This window comes from Perca flavescens, chromosome 23, assembly GCF_004354835.1.
Source record: "Perca flavescens isolate YP-PL-M2 chromosome 23, PFLA_1.0, whole genome shotgun sequence".
NCBI lineage: Eukaryota > Metazoa > Chordata > Actinopteri > Perciformes > Percidae > Perca > Perca flavescens.
Window position 1 is genome coordinate 17,447,244 of NC_041353.1, and position 21,493 is coordinate 17,468,736.

General features: G+C 40.4%; 1 protein-coding gene across 3 annotated transcripts in view; it reads right to left on the reverse strand.

Annotated features, from left to right (window-relative positions):
- Positions 1-21,493, reverse strand: part of tbc1d22a (TBC1 domain family, member 22a) — a 131,307-nt gene that overhangs the window by 14,866 nt on the left and 94,948 nt on the right. For all 3 annotated transcript variants that reach the window (XM_028570956.1, XM_028570957.1, XM_028570955.1), the window contains one exon: positions 7,801-7,896. In XM_028570956.1, coding sequence (XP_028426757.1) covers positions 7,801-7,896 — 96 coding nt within the window. The remainder of the gene's footprint in view (positions 1-7,800; positions 7,897-21,493) is intronic.

Sequence of the window (21,493 nt, forward strand, 5' to 3'; positions counted from 1 at the left end):
AATATGGCATGTGTACATAGTATAATATGTGCCTTTTCAAAACTAATAAATTGCAATGTAGCATTTCTGCTGCACATCACTGCCAACTTCAAAGCATATGAGCTGAAGTTGTATCATACATGCCAAATACTTTGTGAAAAATGAACAGGCATTTTTCAAACCGATATAAAAGCAAATGGTAGTTTATCCAGGAAGGAGAAGATTCCTTCCTGCCAAAACATTGCAATTGTGACAATATGAGTTAAAATGAATGTCTGTTTAAGCCAATGCACCCCCTGAAATAGTCCTTTGTGAGGCTGTAATCTTTGGAAACAAATTGCAAAAATGGCGAAATTGCAAAAGCAGCAATTATCCCTTTCTTTCTGGCATAAATAACAAGTTGACATTTATGCTGAAACCTGACTAAACCCCCTGTCTACCTGAATTTCGGGCTGCGAGTGTGTTATTTGCTTGAGTTGAAATGCAGATTGGCCTATTCTCTAATTTCCAGGATGAGGTACAGCTTCACAATCGAGCAGCTCCACATATGCAACAGGGACCAGAGTGCAGAGGTTTTTCATAGTCATTTAGAGGCAGTAGGTGGGTGCCTGCAGGTAGCAACAGACTAATGGGAAATGTTGCTGACTGTGCTGGCCCTACTAAAAACAGCAAACCTGCATAATTCCTCTGCCCAATACTGTGCGCACTGTGTGTGTGTGTTCGAAAGCAAATGTTTGACTAAAACTGTGCGGGCGTGAGAGAGAATTGTTTATGTGCATTTTTGTGCTGTCGTGTCTATGAGCGTGTGGCTTTGAGCGACAGAGAAAATGCATGAAGATGTGCGCGTGTTGGCGCGCGCGCTAACTTATTCTTGCAGTCCAGGCCTGCAGTTAGCAGTAGTGTGCTAGCTGAGGTGGAACGGTGGAAGGCAGATTGCTTGGGGAGTGCCATACTCCTCCTGCTTTCCATTTAGCAGCTTAACCAATCCAATCCCACAACCAGGAGAGAAGATTCACATTTACTCTCCTTACTATGTTTGATAACAATGCATGAATTATCCTTTTTAAATTACTTTCCGCATGCATTTTTTAATTAAAACTATTAAAGTGTAATCATTCGTGTTCCCTCTCAGGAGCCCAAGCATGTAACTTGCCAGTTTGTCATACACTGCTGCGCTCCCCATTCTACATTTTACATCAAAGACAATTAGTTCAAACTTTCATACAGTGAGTGACTACACTGCAGTGACTGGGCAGATTTAGAGGGTTAAAAGTATTGAACAAAAAGATCTCAAAAGAACAACTTGTTTTTCACATTTGAGAGTTTGAACTTGTAACTTTCCAATCGAAGGTGGCCACGGCTTTGAGAAGTTGTGAAATCTATGAAAAAATATGATTTCAAACCAGGATGTAAGTAATTCATTTTTTTCAGCAGAGCAAGGATTATAGATTTCCAACTCTGCTTAGCGCAAATCAATCAAAGCAGTAATTTACTGCTATAACACAAAAACAAGTAATGTTGCGCTGTGCTAACTAGCTGCTACAAGTTTAGTTAGCCTCAAGGCCTGGGGAAATTGGAGTTGCAACTCAATGTAATAATGAGTAGATTAATTTAAAACAGGTTGGAAACCTTGATTATATTGCTGGAAGCATGTGTTGTTTGTATGAATGCATGTTATAGGATGAAAAGGCAGTTATTGCAGATTATTGCCTTTGGACAGTTTCAGGTCTCTATACTATTGTATGTCCTCTCCCAAACTTTATGCAGACAAGTTTAAGATGTCTCTCAAGCATGTAAAAACTTTAGCAATGTTGCAATGTTTTTACATGTACAACATTTCATGGCAATCCATTTAGTGAGACATTTCACTAAAAAACACACATTTAAACCTCATGGTGGTGTTACAACAAAACTCAGGGGATTACCAAAGTCAGTAGGCTTTATCCTCTGGGGACCTTGGATATTTGTAAGAACTTTCAGAACAATCCGTCCAATAGATACTTCACTAAAAACCAGAAATGTCAAGTTTGTGGAGGGCATGTCAAGGGATGAAATAAGTCAATATGATTAATCTGGGAACCATGAATATCTGAACAAATAATTGTGACAAGACATCTGTTGAGAACTTTGACTTGCTGTTGGCAGCAAATACCAAGGTCAGTAAGCTTCATTCTCTCTCACTGCCATCCCTAGGAGCCCTCTCATCATGAAGTCAATGATGAATTGTGGGAAAGAAAGGGAGGTAAAGAAAGAGCAAGAATAAGTGACAGAGAGATACACAGGGAAAAGAAGGAAAAAAACTCAATGAAAGAGAAAGAAGGAAACCGTAACACAAACAGAGTGGCTGCGAATTAGTAACAGAGAGAAACAAGAGGACAGAGAAAGACAGAAAGAGAAAGAAAGGCAGACATGAGAAAAAAGGGATGCCGTGAGGGTTGCTGGATAAAGCATGTGAAGATAAGAGCTGTTCAACAGGCCCTTAAGAACCTGGCAGGCCCACGTTTGAACTCAGAGGCTCAGTGTATCCCAGGCAGAAATCTCCTGGAATTAAACTACTAAAGCCGAGCAGAGAAGAAATCTTTACTTTTTCCTCTTTCCTCGCTGACACTATTCTAAAAAGTACTTAGTGAATTGTATTATACTTAGTTGATTTTGTTGTTGATTTAGTTGAATTTTCTCTCAAAGCCACAACCCCTACAACACCTTCAAAATGTACAAGAACATTCAAATCTATTGTTAAGAACCGCAGACAAGTTTGTTTTCTTAACATTTACTATAATGCCACATTTTTTATCTGAATTTATATTCATTCTGTGAGGAAGACAACACACACACACACACACACACACACACACACACACACACACACACACACACACACACACACACACACACACACGGCATCTGTGTTCCATTAAGTACAACAGACTTTACATGAAGACATGAACAAATAGGCGATGAGAGCTCATTTGCTGTATACTGGACAGGGAAAAACACCAGGATGACATTTGTGTGTGTGTGTGTGTGTGTGTGTGTGTGTGTGTGTGTGTACACGGATGGCTGTTGTACTAATGGGTGCTATTAGGAATGTTCGTTATCCTGAATTTATCAGTTTACAACAGGTAAACATAGAAGAAGTGTTGAGTTTGTATTAACAGCAAAGAGCACTTTTTAGGAATTTACAGTATCTACAGAGCCCTTGGAATATCACAGGGGGGCGGGTATTTTTGCCAATTGTTTTCTTCACTTTCTTGCATTCTGTGAGTAGGTTATGGTACATTTCATCATTTAGAAGTTCAGAGTTCTGAACTAATACTGTAAAAAAAAAAGTTCTGCGTCAGGGTTGAATGTGTTGCAATTCACCGCCATAACGCTAGAGGCTGTGTGGTCAATCACGAACCTCTTTGTTTACTTGTGCGTTGGTGTTTGTCTCGAACCGGCGTGTGTGTGTGTGTGTGTGTGTGTGTGTGTGTGTGTGTGTGTGTGTGTGTGTGTGTGGGGAGTGGGTGATAGAGCGAGGGAGAAAGTGAGAGAGTGACGGCAATTGTCTTCGGAGCAAGTTGTGACTCTAGAGTCATAGTGAGAGAAACAAAGTGTCTCCCCTGTGCTTTCTGACCACGGTGGGAAATCTGGAGCAGGGAAAGTTAACCCTCTCCTTGATTTCACATTGTTTATGGAGAAGGAGAACCAGGAAATGGGTCGGGGGAAATGCAACGCTACCAAGCCACGTCCAAGCGATGTGCGTGGCCGTGACGTATAGTTACATTTTTTGCCGTAGACGCAGAGGGGTCTGCGGGGGTACGCCATTGATTCTACGCAGGACCATAAAACAGCATTTACTATCTTAATGCTAAGCAGGTAAAATGTAAAGTTCACAGCTAATTAGCACTAAACACAAAGTACAGGTGAGACTGAATGTAATTAGTTTTGCAGGCTTTTGGTAAGAAATTGAAATGTTGGTGCTAGAGCTATCACCAAAAGTCATTAGAATTCATCGCCTGAGTACTGTACATGTCTGTACAAACGGCAGAGCGATGCGCTAACAAGCAGAAAGGAGGACATTATAATTGCGGAGATGAAATGTACATTTCTTTTCAGTGATGTTTAGTCACAAGCCTCTCATACTTGTAGGTGCACACATTCTGATCAAGCAAATACAAAATTAAGCTGACCTAGCTGTCTTCAAGCTGATGGTGTTCAGGAGCTTCTTGAATTCATTATAATTTTCAAGTCTGGCATCGCTTACTCCCGCACAGGCTCTGTCTGCTCTCAGTATGCCTGCCAAGGCATGTATAAATTATGAATAATTCCATGAATGCAAATTCATTTTTTTTTTTTTACCATTTTAACGCAAGAGTGGACACACTGTAACTACTTAAAGGTTAGCGAGGCCTTTCTGTGTGCACAGCTCAAAACGCTGCAGAAATCCATTCAAAAACCTATAACAATCTGAAATTCAATCTGAAATTGAATCCAACAAAAAGTAGCAATCTTATCTGAGCTTTAACTTGAGTGCGACAAAAGTGGAGAGAGTGTAAGAGGAGCACGAAAGTAAGAACAGAGGAGTCAGTTGATGCCTCATCTTCAAACTCCGACAGCCTCCAGTGTCTCACTCAGTGGACGAAGCAGCTTTATTCAACTGGCCTCCATCTCAAACACAGGTTCTTTAGAACTGGAACTCTACCACTGCTATCGCCTTTGAAGACTTTTGATTATTCCATGGTGGGAGTGACAGAAAAGGAGGTAGAAGCTCCCTTGAATCAGCTGTAATTTTATTGATTTTCTTCAATGGAGGAGCTACAGATGTGCAGGACCTCTGAAGTACAAATAGTAACTTCTCATTCAAGTACTGAATAAAAGAACTTTACTGTGATTTTAATAAACAAAAACCAGGATGATTGCAATAGTCATAAGGAGTGCTACTATGATACAAGGTGGTATTCATTCTTCACTCACATTGTGGAACACTGCTATATTCCCATTTGTTATAAAAATCAAATGGGATTTTCTTTTTCCATTCTGTATGAATGTTATTACATTTAAATCATCTAAGTAAAACAAAAAAATTAATGTACTGCATGTTCTCTAGAAAATATTCCTCTCGGCATTCACATATCTAGTGTTTTTTTTTTTTTTTAAGAGAACATCACCTCTGGAAGGCAGCTTACTTTTTATTGGGAAAGCAGTGATATAGAAGTTCTATATTTATAGTTTCCATTTCAAAAGGTGTTTATAGCCTTTACGCCGTAAGCGTGTGCAAACTGCAGCCCAATGCATAGTCAGCTTTAATTAATCATCTGTAACATTGTGTCTTTCGAATAATGTTGTAGGGTTATAACATTACACTAAAGTGTGCCACACCATAAATGTACTCGCTATATAAAAACACACCTTTCTTTTTTTCCCTTCATTGCACTAAAGTTTAATCTGTGCTGAAGTCTCCTACCCCTCTTCCCACCCTCTCATTGCCACCCTGATCCTCTCCTCCCTCTACGTCTCCTCTTTTCCTCTCATCTTCATGAGGTTGGATACTTTGCCCTTGGCACAGAACTTGGTAGTCTGTATTGCGAGCCAGCCAGTGAGTAAAACTATATGGAGTTTGGAGAATAGTTTGTAAAAGCGTGAGCTTGTGTGGTCATAATACAGATGAGCACACAGTGCACAGACATAAGGATAGAGCAAAACAAAGGAGCCCCTAATACTGTACGTTTAGTTAACTGCAATTAATCAGGGCAGCACAATGCAATGTCCCGAAAAATATAGAACCTTTTGAGCTTTAACGAGTTGGGAAGAGAAGAAGGAAAGGACACAGTTAGTCACATTTAGGTAAGAATGTGAGAGAAAAAAAGTCACCTTACAAGCAGAGGAAAGCAGGCAGCAGGGTTCGACATAAGTATTGCCCCGGTGCCAGTAAAATCGTATGTTGGGGAAGTTGATTGGCCAGTGGCTGTTGGGAACATACATACAATAGGCGGTGCTCTACCCTGCCTAAAGCATATTTACACCAGTCGCTGCAAGAATAAAGCTCGTAGAATCATTAAGCCTTTTCTCCCTGTTAAAGTCAAGAAGAAAGGAGAGGCTACAGTACACCAGGCCAGCACGGAGAGGCTCAGGAGGTTCTACCCTCAGGCCACTAGGATCCTAAATGAGGTCACTGCCTTAGACGGCACCCAAGTATATACTTATGTTTAATACTACACTACTACTCACAAATTGAAGGAACTCACAGGATTACATGTCACTGAAATTGTTCCCTAGATGGTTTCATGTGACAAATCAATTGATTGATTGAACACCAATACGTTGTGTAAAAAAAGCCAGCAGTGCCTCTTCTGTCTGAGGAAGCTGGCTACATTGGATGTTGACAGGTCCCTGATGAATTAGATTTATAGATGGATTTGATCTGTTGGTGTGCATGAAGAAAATGCATGATGATAAAGGTCTACAGCAGAAAAGTCTGTCTGATTTGTATAACAAACAGTTGTTAAAGAAAGCAGAATCCGTCCTGTCCGACAGCACCCACCCTCTGCACCTACAGTAGAGTTTCATATATTGCTTTCTGGTTCCCGCTTCGAATACCCAGTAGCCAAAACTACTTACTTGACTTTTGTTATATGTTGTATTCAATTGCCTTGGGTGTTTTTGATCTAGTCTTATTATGGTTTTCACTGCTGCACAACCAATTGCCCCTCTGGGGACAAATAATGTTCTAGTTGGCTTGAGTTGGACACAAGTGTCCCCCACTATGATCTGTATTAATTTGAAGTTAGCTTAAAGATCTGTATTGATCAGCTGGACTCAGCGGACTAACATCAACACAGCAGGTCCGTTTGTACTACTGACAAATATCTGGTATTTTTGATTTCCTCTAACTATTTTCTTCTTCTATTGTGGCTTTTTAAAAAGTTTCTATTAGTGAGTAATGAAAAGAAGGGAAACGTGGAAAGACTCAAAACAGCAGAGGAAAGTAAAACGAGTGTGATGCAAAGTGAAACAATGATAAAGAAAGTATTTTGTATTTGTATGCTCCTATGCACATGACATTCTTCAATTAGTGATGTAATTGATTGAGAATGCCAGCCCAGTTTTTCATATGTGCTGCCCAAAGGTGCTGCCTGAGTAAGCACAGCCCACCCAGTAGCTTGTTTGAATTTGGTTGACAAATCACAACAGAGTGGGCCAGCTGACCAATCAGAGCAGACTGGGTTTTTCAGGAAGGCGGGCCAAGAGCTCAGACAGAGGAGCTGCAGCAATAGGCAGTATGAGAAACATATGTTTTTTGAACATCAATGCATGTAAATGTATTCTAGTAGACCCCAAGAGTGCAAATATGACGTTGAAAAGAAGTATAACAGGGGCTCTTTAAAAAACAGAAAGAAAAGACAAAGAAAAGTAAAAGAAGAAAGGAAGCGAGGGCCGCCAAAGAGCAGAGACGATGTTTGTATGTGATGATATTAGACAGTGTTGCTACTGTTAAGAAGCCGGGTGCCCCAGTGAGCTGGCAACTAAAGTCACCTTCTGGCAGCTGTCAACTGTCGTCTACTAATGCGCTCACAGCGACTTTTGGACCTCCCAGTTAATGACAAGGGAGGTAATGGAGAAGGATGCAGGCCATGAACAGCTCTGCAATCTCGTGGTCTGTTTAGATGTTGTTTTTGCACACAACCGAGATTCATTTACATCAACATTAAGATATGTACAGTATTTCACCATCAGCTTCACCAGCTGGGTATGAAAACATGTATTGCTGAATGTATGTGTGCATGCCAGACTGTGGACACAAAGCCGTATGGCGCCCCCTCTGTCTTGTGTACACATTACCTGAAAATCCCTCTCCTCTAGAATTTCTTTCCTCCACCTCACCAGGAAGGCAGCGCACACGTAGAGGTGGAAATGGGAGAAGCCCTCTGGTTCAGCCTAGTGAGAGAGAGATGAAAATGTGGATTTACAACAAGTTGGAACATTTCACACACACAGCTTTGTTATGTTGTTCAAACAGAAGCTTAAGGATGTAAGGGAAGCAGCTCAGTGCGTCTTCCATATACACGAAAAGAAGGAGAAGAGATATAAAAAGAAGCAGAATATCAAACATGTATCGGTCACGATCCAGAAATGTACATTTTCAGAGCAACAGAGACAAAGAAAGATACAAATCTCCTCCTTTGCACAGCTTTTTATTTCAGCCCCTCGTTGTGTTTGGCAGCTCTCTTTTTTTTTTTTTTTTTTATGACTCGGCAATGAGCGGGCGAATTAAAGAAGAAGACAGACAAATGATGAGATGATCCTTGTTCTGTTCATTTTTTCTCCGGAGCTCTATCACAGGCAGGATAATTACCAAGACCTTTAAATCCAAGTGAATAGGGAGTAGTTATTTTCAGTAGAATCAGTGTCTCTACTGTACAGTATGTATCAGACTAACAGATGCACTTGAATGGCACAGACACAAACACACACAAATCCCACTCAAACTCTTACTAATAGCATGAAGTCATGAATTATTCCGCAAGTGTGCTCTCGGATGTGTCTACTTCGATAGTATGTGGTGGTAAAGAAGCGAAGCTGCATTAAAATACACTCAAATGTTTACCCAGGCATCATCTACAGTTTTAGGAAACTAACTCACACACTCTTTAATTCTACATTACGCTCTGCAGACTCTTGGTGAGTTAATAGAAGAGCCAGCGGCTACACACATGTTCCCATAATTCAAGCATGTTTATTACATTTTACTACTAATTTACAGGATTGCAATTAGATAGAGGGTGTAGTATTACTCATTTCCACTTTATCCGAGTAAACAAATGCAAGTGTTGCTCTTTAACCACCATACTCATTTGTGTACAACAGTGAGCCAGGAATTAACAGGAACTGCCTTTCTGCTGTGATAATTGAATTTCCCTCCAGGAACGAGGGAAGAAATAATAGTGGATAGGCAGATTTAAACAGAGACATGGTGTGATATAAAAATAGTCGGAAAAAAAATCTAGACTGGATGTCAGCTTTCCTTCTTTACTGCATGTTGCTTTTCTTGTGTTTGCTCTTTCTAGACAGAGTGATCCTCCCTACGCTTTTGTGTACATCTCCTGTTGTTTGGGTTTCCTCTTACTTTACAATTAAAACAATTTTCAGAATTTCCCAACTGTGTGTGTGTGTGTGTGTGTGTGTGTGTGTGAGTGAGTGGGGGGGAATAGAGAAAACGAGTAATAGAAAGAGAGAGTAGAGAGTGTGGTGAGAGCGGAGGGGGAAAAAAAGCTTGATGGTTGTGAACAGCGAAGCGTAGCGTGATGTGAGTTGTAAACTGGCAGGTGATTGGCTTGTTGGTCTAACCTTGCATCTCCAATCCAAACAAACAGAAGCAAGCAAATACACACAGACACACACACACACAGACACACACACAGTTAGTAAAGGAGTGGCAGCCCACAAAGCATCGCACAATTTTAATTTCCTTTATTGAGAGAGTGTGTGTGTGTGTGTGTGTGTGTGTGTGTAAGAGAGAGAGTTCATGGTTTAAGGCACCAATGAATTCTTAGGGACTGTGAAACTCTGAAATCCAGTCTCTCTGTCTGCCCCCTCTTCCTCTTTTTCAATCCCCCCTTCATCCGTCCTTGGCTCTCACAATCTCTCACCTCCTTCAGTCACATTCAACAAATGTCTGTCACCCACCCTCCCCTCTCTTTCTAATATATATGACTGAGGAATATTTCAAACGTTAAAAAGTGATTTATTTTTTATCCAAAACAACTTCTGTTAACAAGTTATAATATTTTTGCTTCGTCACAAATAATTTCCATGGCACTCCACCACTATTTTCAAATATTTTGCCTCCATTGACTGCAGCAGAAATAGCAGCCTAAATAATGACAGTATGTAGGACTTGTTGCTCACTTCGATGTGTGTCTGCCTGGCAGGGAAAAAGAAGATCAAGTTAAAAAATAAAAAGCTCACTTTGTTTTAGTATAACTCAATCTCTTGTACGTGTAACCTTTTAAAGAACAAATTCTGTGGTGCCACTGCATCTGAAGTCAATGTAGACATCACTGAATGCTCCTTTATTGCAAAGTCACTTTAAAAGCAAAACATCAAAATTGGACTATACTTGACTGACAGACTGCACTGTGAAGTTTAAGTCATTCATCGAGCAAACATGCTGCTTTTCTGTGTTTTTGTCATTGTAAATTGAATATATTTGGGTTTTTCAGATGAAACAAACAATAAAACAATGTCATTTTAAGCTGTGAAAAATTGTTGTTTCCACTCTTTTTTTGACATTTCATACGCTAAATGATTCATTGCCTAATGGAAAAAAATATCAACAGAAATAAACACCAGTTGCAACCTAATTTATTATAAATTTGCATGTCTGTGTGTTACGTACGGCACAAGAGCCAGAAGACAGTCAGCTTAGCATAGCAAAATAACTGTGTATGAATTAAACAAATGCAACATGTTAATTATTGAGGTTTAAAGGTGCCGGAGGTAGTATTTTTTTAACTTTGGTGTGAGCCAGGCTAGCTGTTTCTCCCTGCTTTCAGTCTTTATGCTAAGCTAAACCAATCGACTCAGAGCTCTAGCACCATAATTGATGCACATCCATGTGAGTGGTATCAGTAAATGAACAGTAGTTACAGCGTGAAACTTCAACATCTCTCTCTTTCTCCATTTCTGCCAGCCATTTCTCTCTCCGACTCCCCCTGCCCGATCCATCCACTGCTGCTTCAGCTCAAGGCTTTCGCATCATTATGATTTGCAAAATAAAGTTTGTCACGGGAGACAAAGTAACTCCGTCAAACTTGGCTCTCCCTCCTCTATTGTTATGCGTGGTCCTCCCCCCCCCCTCGTGTCAGGGCAGCCATATTGGCTGAGACAGGCGAGACTCTGACTGACAAGTGCTGCTGATCGAAGAAGGGAGAAAAGTGCGGGAAGGTGGCGGGTGAGAGGCAGCTGAATGGGAGAAAGGGTGATGGGGGTACGGGGAGAGGAGTCGATAGGGAGAGGGGTAAGAGGTAAGGGGGAGTTCATGAGCATACGGAGAGTGTAGGAGGCTAAAGGTGAAAAGAGGAGGAAAAGGGAATGTGGAATACAGAGTGAGAGTGAAAAGGAGTATTGCAATGGTCACAGTGTCTTTAAACTGCTGCGTTGGCTGTCTGACTAGTCTCATCCCTCCAAAACAAAAACGGCCTGACGTGGGACCAACTCGATACCCTGACAAACCGACTCCAGACAAGGTGTAAAGGTGACGGAGCTGGGGAGTGATGCAAGATGATAAACGAGCAGATTAAAAATGATGTAACAATTACACAGATAGGATATGATGAAGCGCTGACACTCGAGTGGTAATTGTAGAGCTCTTTTCATATGATATAAACAAGGCTGAAGTAGTGATTGGCGATATGTCCCGGCATACAAGGGGCTGGGATAGTGTGCACGATGTAGGTGTGTGACTGCAAGAGACATTCAAACGAAGGCAAAGAAGTGACATTTTGAACTGTAAATTACAGTATAAGATCTCACAGAGGGAGAAAAAAAAAACTGCTGACAGGGATGACAAGAGTCAGGTCATGATGAAATCCATTTAAAAAGAAAGAAAGGCGTATACAGTAGTGGAAAAAAACCCAGAGAAATGGCTCTAAATACATTTCAAATTAACTTCAGCATAGTTTCTGCCCCTGTGTGTGCTTCTCCCTGCTATGCCGTGTCTTGCTTTAGCCTACATTTGAAATTGCCAAGCATTACGGTTAATCTAAGGGTGAAAATAGCAACATAAAATAATAAGAATTCAAATCAGAATTCCCACCTTTGGATGGATTTGGTCCATTTCGGATCCTTCCTATATGTGTTCAGCCTCATTATGTGTATGTTGGATTTGAAAGAAAAGCATTGGATTGAAAGTAATTCACAGGCATCCACAATGTGTCAGTATGCAGTATGTATGTGAAAATAAAGATAATGTGTGTGTGTTGTTGCGCGAGGGAAAACATACAGTAATCAGAGAACAGGAAACATTATTATTATTAACGCAACCTAGTACATTAACTCTGCAATAAATGCTAGATTTATGAAACTTGTAATGTTCGTTTCATGCTAAGATTGCGTTGGAGACAGGCAATAAAAGAGAAACAAGGAGGAAATACTGACGATCATGTCCACGGGAGTGTGACTGAAGGACACAGAGAGGAGAATTCTATGTGCGAGTGGGCATTTATTGAAGACAGTACGGCTTGGTGTGCGTTTAATCAAGGGTTCTTCCTACAGCGTTACTACAGATAGGAGACAGAGAGGCAGGAAAAGTACCATTTCCCTCTGGGATGCTCAAACAATCTGCCTCTTATTCCGTTGGCAGGTAGGTGGTTTATTCATATTCAAGAATGCACGGTAACACTTGCATCAGTCTGATAGATATTAAGGTCTGCAGCACTACATTTAGAAGGTTATTTTCAATTGGTTTTACTTTAGAGAAAAAATTCTATATTTTGATTAAACTATGCTATCAAAAGAAATTCAAGCTCAATTGGAGCATTTCTTTCACTGAAAAAGAAACAGCAGGTTCTTTTCTATTATTCATTTCTGAGGCACTAATACTGAATGACTCTGTTTGGTGGATACTCAAGGGCATGCAGCCTTTTAATGTTTTCTTTTTTTAGTGGTAGATGATATGTGTAGGGGTTTATTTAGGAACAGTAAGAGGGAGAAGGCACCCAGGAGCATCACCTCACTCTGTAAGTACAGGACCACTTCAGCAGGTAACCTGTGCCCTTCAGGTTACAAGATAATCGCTTACAAACAGGCATGCACATTCTGGATAGGTACAAATACTAATATATAAATAGCTGTCTTGGCAGTGACTTAATTTTTTATCAACATCCTAAAGCAGAATCTTTTTATCTATTTCAATTTCTTTCATTGCCTTTTACTCTCTGTAGAAAGATAAAGTGCTGGAGTCAGTCAATTGCTAATGCTCATTATGTAAGGCCATAAATGATATAAAGAAAAATACAGCACATAAAAAAATAAGCTTAACAAAGAAAATCGCCCCATCAGTCAAGATAAAGCTTAATGAAATGGAAATGACAGGTATAACACATTAGCCTGAGGCTCGATGAGAACATACTGTATCTTGAGGTCAGTGGCGATCAAAGTATTCAGATCCTTTACTTAAGTAAAAGTACAAAAGTAAAAGTGTTCGTTCTGCAGGATATGGCTCCTGTGACTAATATTTGATCATATATTATATTAGATAAGATTGTTAAGACTGATTGATTGATATGTAAGCAGCATTTGACTGTTCAGTCAGGCGGAACTAGTTTTAACTACTTTTAATCCAGTGGTTCCCAACCCCTCAAAAGGGTCACACGATAAAAGTTGGTTTGTCTTCTTTATACAACCGTAGAATGGAGCACTGGTATATTTTTCTTTATAAGGCGGTATTGCATAAACTGCCTTCTCATTTATATTCTCTACTGACGCCTAAAACTATTATGGCGCGTACCCACTGCTAGTAGCAGCTCTTCTCGGCTCATCCGTGGTGCTCAGTCCTCCTTTTTCCATTGCAGAATTTTAGTACCACCTCATGCGTGAGGCGAGTGCAGCAGGAAACTGCCGTGACCTAACGTGACACACACATAGAACGTCGAAGGTGTGTTGTTGTTGCCACAGCCAGAAGAAAAATTTTGTTTCAAAAGAAGATGAAGGCAGCAAAAAAAGAAAACGCAGCAGGTTAAATTATTTAAAAACGGCTGGTTTGTTCAGGACATCCCTGTCTGTCGCTAGCAATGATGACGCAGTGATAAGACGATTCCCTCCGACCAATCAGTAGTCTGCAGGTTTTCACGTCAACTTTTGGTACTCGACGGAGGGGATACTAAAAAAAAAGTACCTGTTAGCAGGTAGCAGGGAGTTTTATTCATAATGGAAAACCAAAAAAGGCGAGTAGAGTCGAGGCGAGTCGAGCAGGTACCATGTAGTGGAAAAAGTTATTTAATTATTAGTTATTTTAAGTTAAATTAGTAGTTGCAACCTTCGGTCACACAGATTATTTACGTCATTCCTCAAACGCGTAACGTGAAAGTGCTTTAAACGTTTTTTTCTGCGTCATCTTGGTTTGAGCTACAAATTCACTTTAAACTAGATTATTTTATTAGCATGGAAGATTTTTAAAAACAGGATTGAGGACTTTCTGACCACTGAATGCACATGTCCCATTACTAAACTCTGATCATTGATTGTTTGATGTAATTTGCTCTTTAAGTCGTTTTTGCAGCTGTCATGGCCAGGACTCGCTTCTAAAAGAGAGTTATTTAATCTATCTAAAAAGTTTAGAGGGAAGATCTTTGTTTGGTCAAACAACTCAAAGACATCGGAAATGTGGCGGGGTCACAACTAGACACGGTTTTATTTGTGAGATGTCACGATTATAAATGATGAGGTTTTACCCTTAACAACGCATTCTTTTTTTTTATAATCAGTTAATCATATTTGTTTTCATTTAAATATTTCAATCAGAAAGCAAGCTGTAAAAAAAATAAAAAAAGTACTAGAGCTGCAACTAAAGATTACTTTCAGTATCAAATAATCTGTTGAGTATTCTGTCAATTAAATGATCATTTGGTCTATACAATATCAGAACAATGTCCTACTTTCTTATTCTAACAGTCCAAAATCAAAAGCTATTCAGTTTAAAATCACATAGGATCATTAAGAAAAATGAAATGTAGTAGAAGTATAAAGTAGCATGACATGGAATCAAAGCAACACACAAGGACCAACATACATATTTGATTCATTTAGTCGGTGCTCTTTAATCTCAATCTTAGCTAATCTTGTTGCAGTAAATGACCAAATGCTTCCCCCAGGATTCCACAGATCACATCTTACACAATAGTTTTAAACATGGCCACTGAAAATGCTGAACAGCTCCCTACCTGGTAAATATAATCATCTATATATGGAAAAGGACCATATTTCAGAACCTGAAAATGTCACCGTATCCTTTTAACAGCCATGCTAATGCTGCCACACTGAGCTACTTGCTAATTTCATGCTCCACGCAACAGGGATAATTTGGACCCTGTCTGTCTTTCCGTCTGTCTGTGTGTATGCCGGGGAGGAGAGGTGTGTATATTTTGAGTGTGTATTTGGTGTGTGTGTGTTTCGCTCTATATCATCCATGTTTTTCTCTCTGTTTCTCCCTCTTGTCCTCGTCTTTATATCAATAGTGACAAATAGAGCAAAAGTGACAAAGAGAAAAAAGGGGGTGAGTCAGACTCAGACTAAAGGCAAAATAGACAGAAAAAAATAGAATAAATATCAAGAATAGACTGCACATAGAAAGACTGAAAGAGAAGATGACAGAGATAGAGATAAGGACAGAGGAAGCCTGTCTTGTGTTGGATGAGGTAACTGAACAGATGGCCACACCGCAGAGAGAAGACCACAGCGGAGACATTACAACACTCAGGTTAAAAATCTTGCGTGCGCACACACACACACACACACACACACACGCTCAGTGGCAAAGGGCAAGGTCTTTCTGTTTATTATCTGGATTTGTGAGAGACCCAAACCCTCTAGGTTGTTTGTCCCTGCAAGGCCAACATCTTCCCTGTTTTGTGGTGATTCATGGACATGCTTTAAGGACATCTGTCAAAACGTTGCACTAATCTAGTTTGGAAATCCAGTTAGTTTAAACATTAATGAATAATGTCGTGTTGAAAAGGGGGCCAATACAACAACCAAATCACCTACCAAACAGAGAAACATTCTGGCCTCGGAGGTAAGGTCGGTAAAGCATGACAAAAGCTCAAACAAAAACGGGACTACATGCGGACAGGGGAAGGGACACACGCTTACAAAGCGTTTTAATAGCTTATTTAACAACAGCGTTCTAAGCTAGGACACTTTCTGAATCCTTGAGCACTAACAAAGCAAGCTCTTGTGATTCAAGAGCATTGTCCCTTGAGCTAAAGTTTTGGAAATCACTGACCTACTCTAAAGAATGAAATGACATGCTATGGGTTCTATTGTGGGGCATATCCAATTAATTTAAGCACTCCAAATCTCCACCTGGTTGTATGTTGTGGACCGTCTTTCAAAAGCGCCATTTAAGGGCGAGTAGAGAAGCGCAAGAGGTAAGGACATGGAGGAAAAGATAGGATAGGGGAGTAAATTTAGGATGAGTTGAGAAGAAAGATGATGGCAGAGAGGACATCGGGAGAGGAGAGGAGTTTGGAAGAATGAGAACAAAGTTCAAAGTTAAAAACTACAATAGAAGAGAGCCGAACAGAACAGACAGAGAACAGCGCTGTGCCTTGCTGACAGCGCTACTGAAAGTTTCATGAGCGGAAATGGCCTAATATCCCGACCAGGGTAGGACTGGAGGTAAGGGACTGTCAAAAAAAAAAAAAAAAAAAAAAAAAAAAAGGTGTATGTGCGTGTTTGTGTGTTGTCTAAAAGGGTGTGTGGGGTTTGCTATCCAAACGACATTGTGAAACATTAAATATTTAGAGGATGGATTACAAGTACAACGTGTACTTGGGCTGCTGTCAAGTCACGACAAAGCAACAACACAGTTTAATCATTCATCCCTCGTTTCGGTTTTAGACTCGGAGTAGACGGTGCACGTATGAGTGTCGTGCCATGTTGTTTGCTTGTGACCACTGTATCCTTTGACATAATTCTTAGTTACAATCATGTCAATACTAGAGATGGTCCGATATCGATATGGCTCTGACACTGCCTAAAACGCTGGTATCGGGAAGTACTGGAGTTAATGCACCGATCCGATACCACGTAATAAAGCCCTAAAGAAAATCTACGTTAAAGTAGTTTATTTATGTTCTTATTCCGTTATAACTGACTGGAGAATAAAAGAAAGTTCTGTGGCATTCATTGTTTGTGTTTGTTCATGTTTCACAAAGAGTTTAACCTGAGCCAGACCGACAAAGATAGAAATCATATCACATCCATACAGGGATAGTAGTATATAGCTGTTAAAACATAATAAAATATATGACGCACTGTTATCGGATCGGTATCGGGAAGCAAAAAATGGTATCGGGCCATCTCTAGTCAATACATATACTGTATATACTCCATCCGGCCGTCTAAACGGCCCATCAGCTCCATCCTACCCATACTGGTGAACAAGACCCCAAGATACTTGCACTCCTTCACTTGGGGCAGTAACTTACAGAGTACCATGGTCTCAGATTTAGAGGTGCCGACTCTCATCACCACCTCTTCATGCTCTGCTGCAAACCACCCTGGTGCACACTGGAGGTCACTGTCTGATGAAGCCAGCAGTTCATCATCATTCGCAAAATGAAGAAAGGCACCCTGAGGCCCCCATACCTCAAGAGCCGTCCAATAGACGGAATCACTGTGACGTTTGCAAACACAAAAAGCATTTTCGGGCAGATGAATGGCAGTTGATTTGAATTGCAGAGATGTGAGAAATTGGCAACTTGTTTACTTCTAGGGTTGGGTACCGAATTCTGTACTTTTTTGGGTTTATAGTTAAACACGGAGGTCCGACGCATATCTGACGTTGCTGCTGTGCTTATTTTATGGACTATGTTGCTTTGCTGGCGTCTTTAATGACCCAAATCTATTGTTACCTACCTATGTTCCCTTCTCACTGCCGTTGGACTGACTGCTAGTTTGGGTGGTGCCATTTTCTTTAGTCTGACCCAACAGGTAAAGTAGGTCTCCAACCGAATGTTGAAAGTGTTGGAATAGGAAAACATCAAACGTGCATTTTAGATGAATGAGATGAGAGTATATCCAGTTGCTCCTCGTCCCTGTCTGCTCAGCGCCGTTGAACTGTATGTAGTTATTGTTAACAATCACTGGGATATAGTCTACATTAATATTCTGTTTGGTGAGCAGGTCTGATAGTTCTCTGTGTAAACAAACATGTATTTTGTGCATCTATAAATCAGCTAAATAATTCAAAACCGTAATGAATAAGGCTGCCAAGTGGCTTTAACTCATCAAACAGTGCGCCTACTTTCTGATGACAAGAGGTAAATTATGTTCCGGAAATGAGACATGAATTGTAAATAAATGTCAGGACACGGTATCGTTTTTTTATGATGCGAATACATTTAGATAGCAGTACTTTCTGTGTACTTCATATGCTTCTGGGTTTTTTGCTCATTGGATTGTTTTTGCTCCTTTTCCCTTTATTCTTTCCTTCTTTCAGTAGGATGATGATTAGATTTGTTATTGACCTCTTTACTGTGGATGCATGATGAAAAACAACTGCTTGCTACTATGGACACTAGGGGTGGAACGGTACACAGAAGTCACGGTTCGGCTCATACCTGAGCTCAGACATCACGGTTCGGTACAATGGAGGGAAAAGCAGAAGGCAATTCTTTTTTTATTGTGCATGTCTCAGGCTGTACCACCTAGTGTCATACGGTCTCTCCCCTGAGCTAGCTGCAACAGCCTGAAGTATGTAAAGTAAGATGTAAACAGTAAACAATAAGTACCCCACATCATCTCCAGACTCCATCTGTAACTTGTAATCAAAATAAGACAATTAGCTATAAAACTAAAAAAACAGCATCTCTTATTTATGAAAGTGCAAATTAAATAAAATATAAACAAAATTCTACTTAGGCGAGACCTTCCCCGATAAAAGAAAAATTCTTGCTATTAAGTGCGACAGGCATACCTTTCTAGTTTCCACTCTGCCACGCCCTCCTGTAGCTTCTCAGCCCGGTGAGTGCTGCTCATACAGGGGCCACGTCTGTACAACTGACGCTTTCATTTCCCACTCAGTCAATAAAATGAGCAGTCACCGTGAGATAGCTTTCCGTAGCACGCAAAGTCCAACCATCAGTGGTTAGTGAAACGGGGGGTGCAGCTGACAACTCGCGCTCCATCAACGTCCGTGTTTGGTTGTATATGGAAGGGACTACAGTTTGCCTCATGTGTGGACGGGACGGCATGTCGTAATGAGGGTCGAGTATGTGCAGCAAATACTTGAAGCAATTTTTTTTTGGCCCTTGTATTTCTATCTAAAGGCTGGTTAAGCACTGTAGGGAGGAGAAGTTGGACAGTTTTTTTTTTTGTCTCGTTCTAGTGATTGCCACATGTAGGTGATGGCGTCAGATATGCGTTAGCATGTTAGATGTATTTCCACTCACATACCCAACAACTGCTGAACAACGCCGACAGAGTCCTCATCTTATTCACCACTCTCTCGCCTGTACTACTGATTAGATGTCCCTAAAGAAATGCGTATCTAACAGTAGTTCCGCATTACATTAATTAATTTGCATGTTTTATTTACTTTTATACCGTGTATTCTCCGTGGAAATTCATATACCGAACCGAGACGTCCGTGCCGTTTCGGTTCAATTCGAATTCATGTACCGTTCCAGCTGCGATGCAGACTGGATTAGGTACAGGGCAGTACTGGGTCAGCTGGTATTTCTTAACAACCAACTTGTGTTCAATTATGTGTCATTAACTTTATCAGGATTTACTTAGGAGTATTGGGAAGGCCACTCACTCTGGTTCAAACGTAATTCTCTTGATGCATATCTACAAAATATGTCCTCACATATTCATCTCTCAGCCTTTCCACTCCTCACCTACTCACCCTGTCCAACAATCAAGCAAAATCAAACACCAAACTACACCTTCAAGACCTTCCTATCAAGCTCCACACCTCTAAATATGTCCGTCTTTCCTGCCAGCTGGCTGTGGTTCAGTTGAAATGCACCAGCAACAAACGAGAGCACTGTAGTTTGTTGTAATGATTTAGTATCAATCCTTCACAAGAGGAACATTCAACGCCTATCAGTGATGATAAGGGATGGCCGACCAGGAAGTGGGTCCCTGAATACATAGTGCTGCTGTCGGGTCAGCCAAAGTGTTCTTTCTGAGAAAAAATGGGATTCTTTGGCTTCCTAATCACCGATGTCCACATAAGTCATGCGAGTGCAGAGACTGCACTTAAACTGGAGGACTTGGAGTGTTCAGGATTCGTTTTTATTTTCAGCTCGGCTCACACTGCACTGCAGCTGACCCAACAGTTTTATGTCATTGAGAACACAGAAAGTGAAGAGAATCTTTGCTCGCAGGGACCAATTACTGTAAGTAGGATTATAGTAATATGAATATTTGGAAAAAATGGTAATGCTGAAATTCCTGGATTGAAAATATTGAAAGTGCTCATATAATAGTGTTCACAATTAAAATATAGTAAATATGTAAAAATAAAAGCATTTAAAGTTTCATATGATGAGAAAAATGGTGTTTTCCGCCACCCTGAGGTTGCAGTAAAGTGCAACGTTATGTATAATTAGTAAAATGTATTTTTACAAGCCAGCAATGGAGTTCTATCTGCTTCCAAGGGTGTTTGCACAAACTAAATCTGACACAAAAATGGCAGTGGTGCTACGGCATGAAAAGAAAAATACCATCGTTGCTGTTATGTGGCTTTTACCTGTCAGCTGCAATCTATTTCATGCTGCCCAAAGTTTAGTCAAGAGTTCAGAAAGATTTAGACAAGATTAATTTGGTGTTGTTCATTCATCAAAGCTATGGTTTTGTTGAGCTGTGGACTAAGCTTTATTTCCATTTTGTAAGTCTTTCCACTTTCTCTCTTTTTGCCCCCTTTCTCTTTTTATCCCCTCTCGTTCTGTTTTTCAACACCCAACTTTATACCTTGATCTATTACCTATCTAAATTTGTTTCCCTTTGCCCTGCTAATGCTCTTAACTGCAACCAAAAGACATATACAGAAAGGTACAGTTATTTGACGAAAGTCCCTAACTTACTTGGTTGCATTTGTGTCAATGGGAAGCAGCTCTGCTACATTACAGCTTTCAGACAGGGACTTCAGAGCTGTGGGAATGTCAGACCTCAGAGTTACAGTTGCAGACGTCAGATTTTTGAGCTAAGCAAACAAAAACGGGTAAATATGACAAGACCATCTGCATGTCATACAATCCCCCTTTTAACGAAAAAATGAGAAAGATACTCTGATTGATGCTGACAACATGCAGCAGGAAGAATAACAACAGGGGGGCAGATGCAGACACTGTTGCAAAGATGACAGCAGAAAAGATAAATACATATGGTTGTGCAACTAACTGCCACAGTTGGAGGAGCCACCAATGGAGAAGTTTTGAACTTTACTTCAACTCTCAATTCATCTTCATGCTCCTTCTCTGCACTTTCCACGCCTAATCAAACACGGCGCTAGCATGTCTCACACTCTCAACCTCTGCATAAGATGGAAAATCCATTATATGTACTCAGCTCAAGCTCTGGACTATCCACACACATTCAAGCCTTTACACACACCCCACTGAATCAATAGCAGACATTAGGTGTTATTGACAACGCCAACTGAGGTTAACAATCTGGTGTAACTGTAGGCGCCGCCTTTTAAGCTGTGTGTAAATGTGAAAGGGCAGCGAAATGAGCAGGTCCAGATGTGTTTGAATATGATTAAGATCCTGCTCTCTCTCTCTCTCTCTCTCTCTCACACACA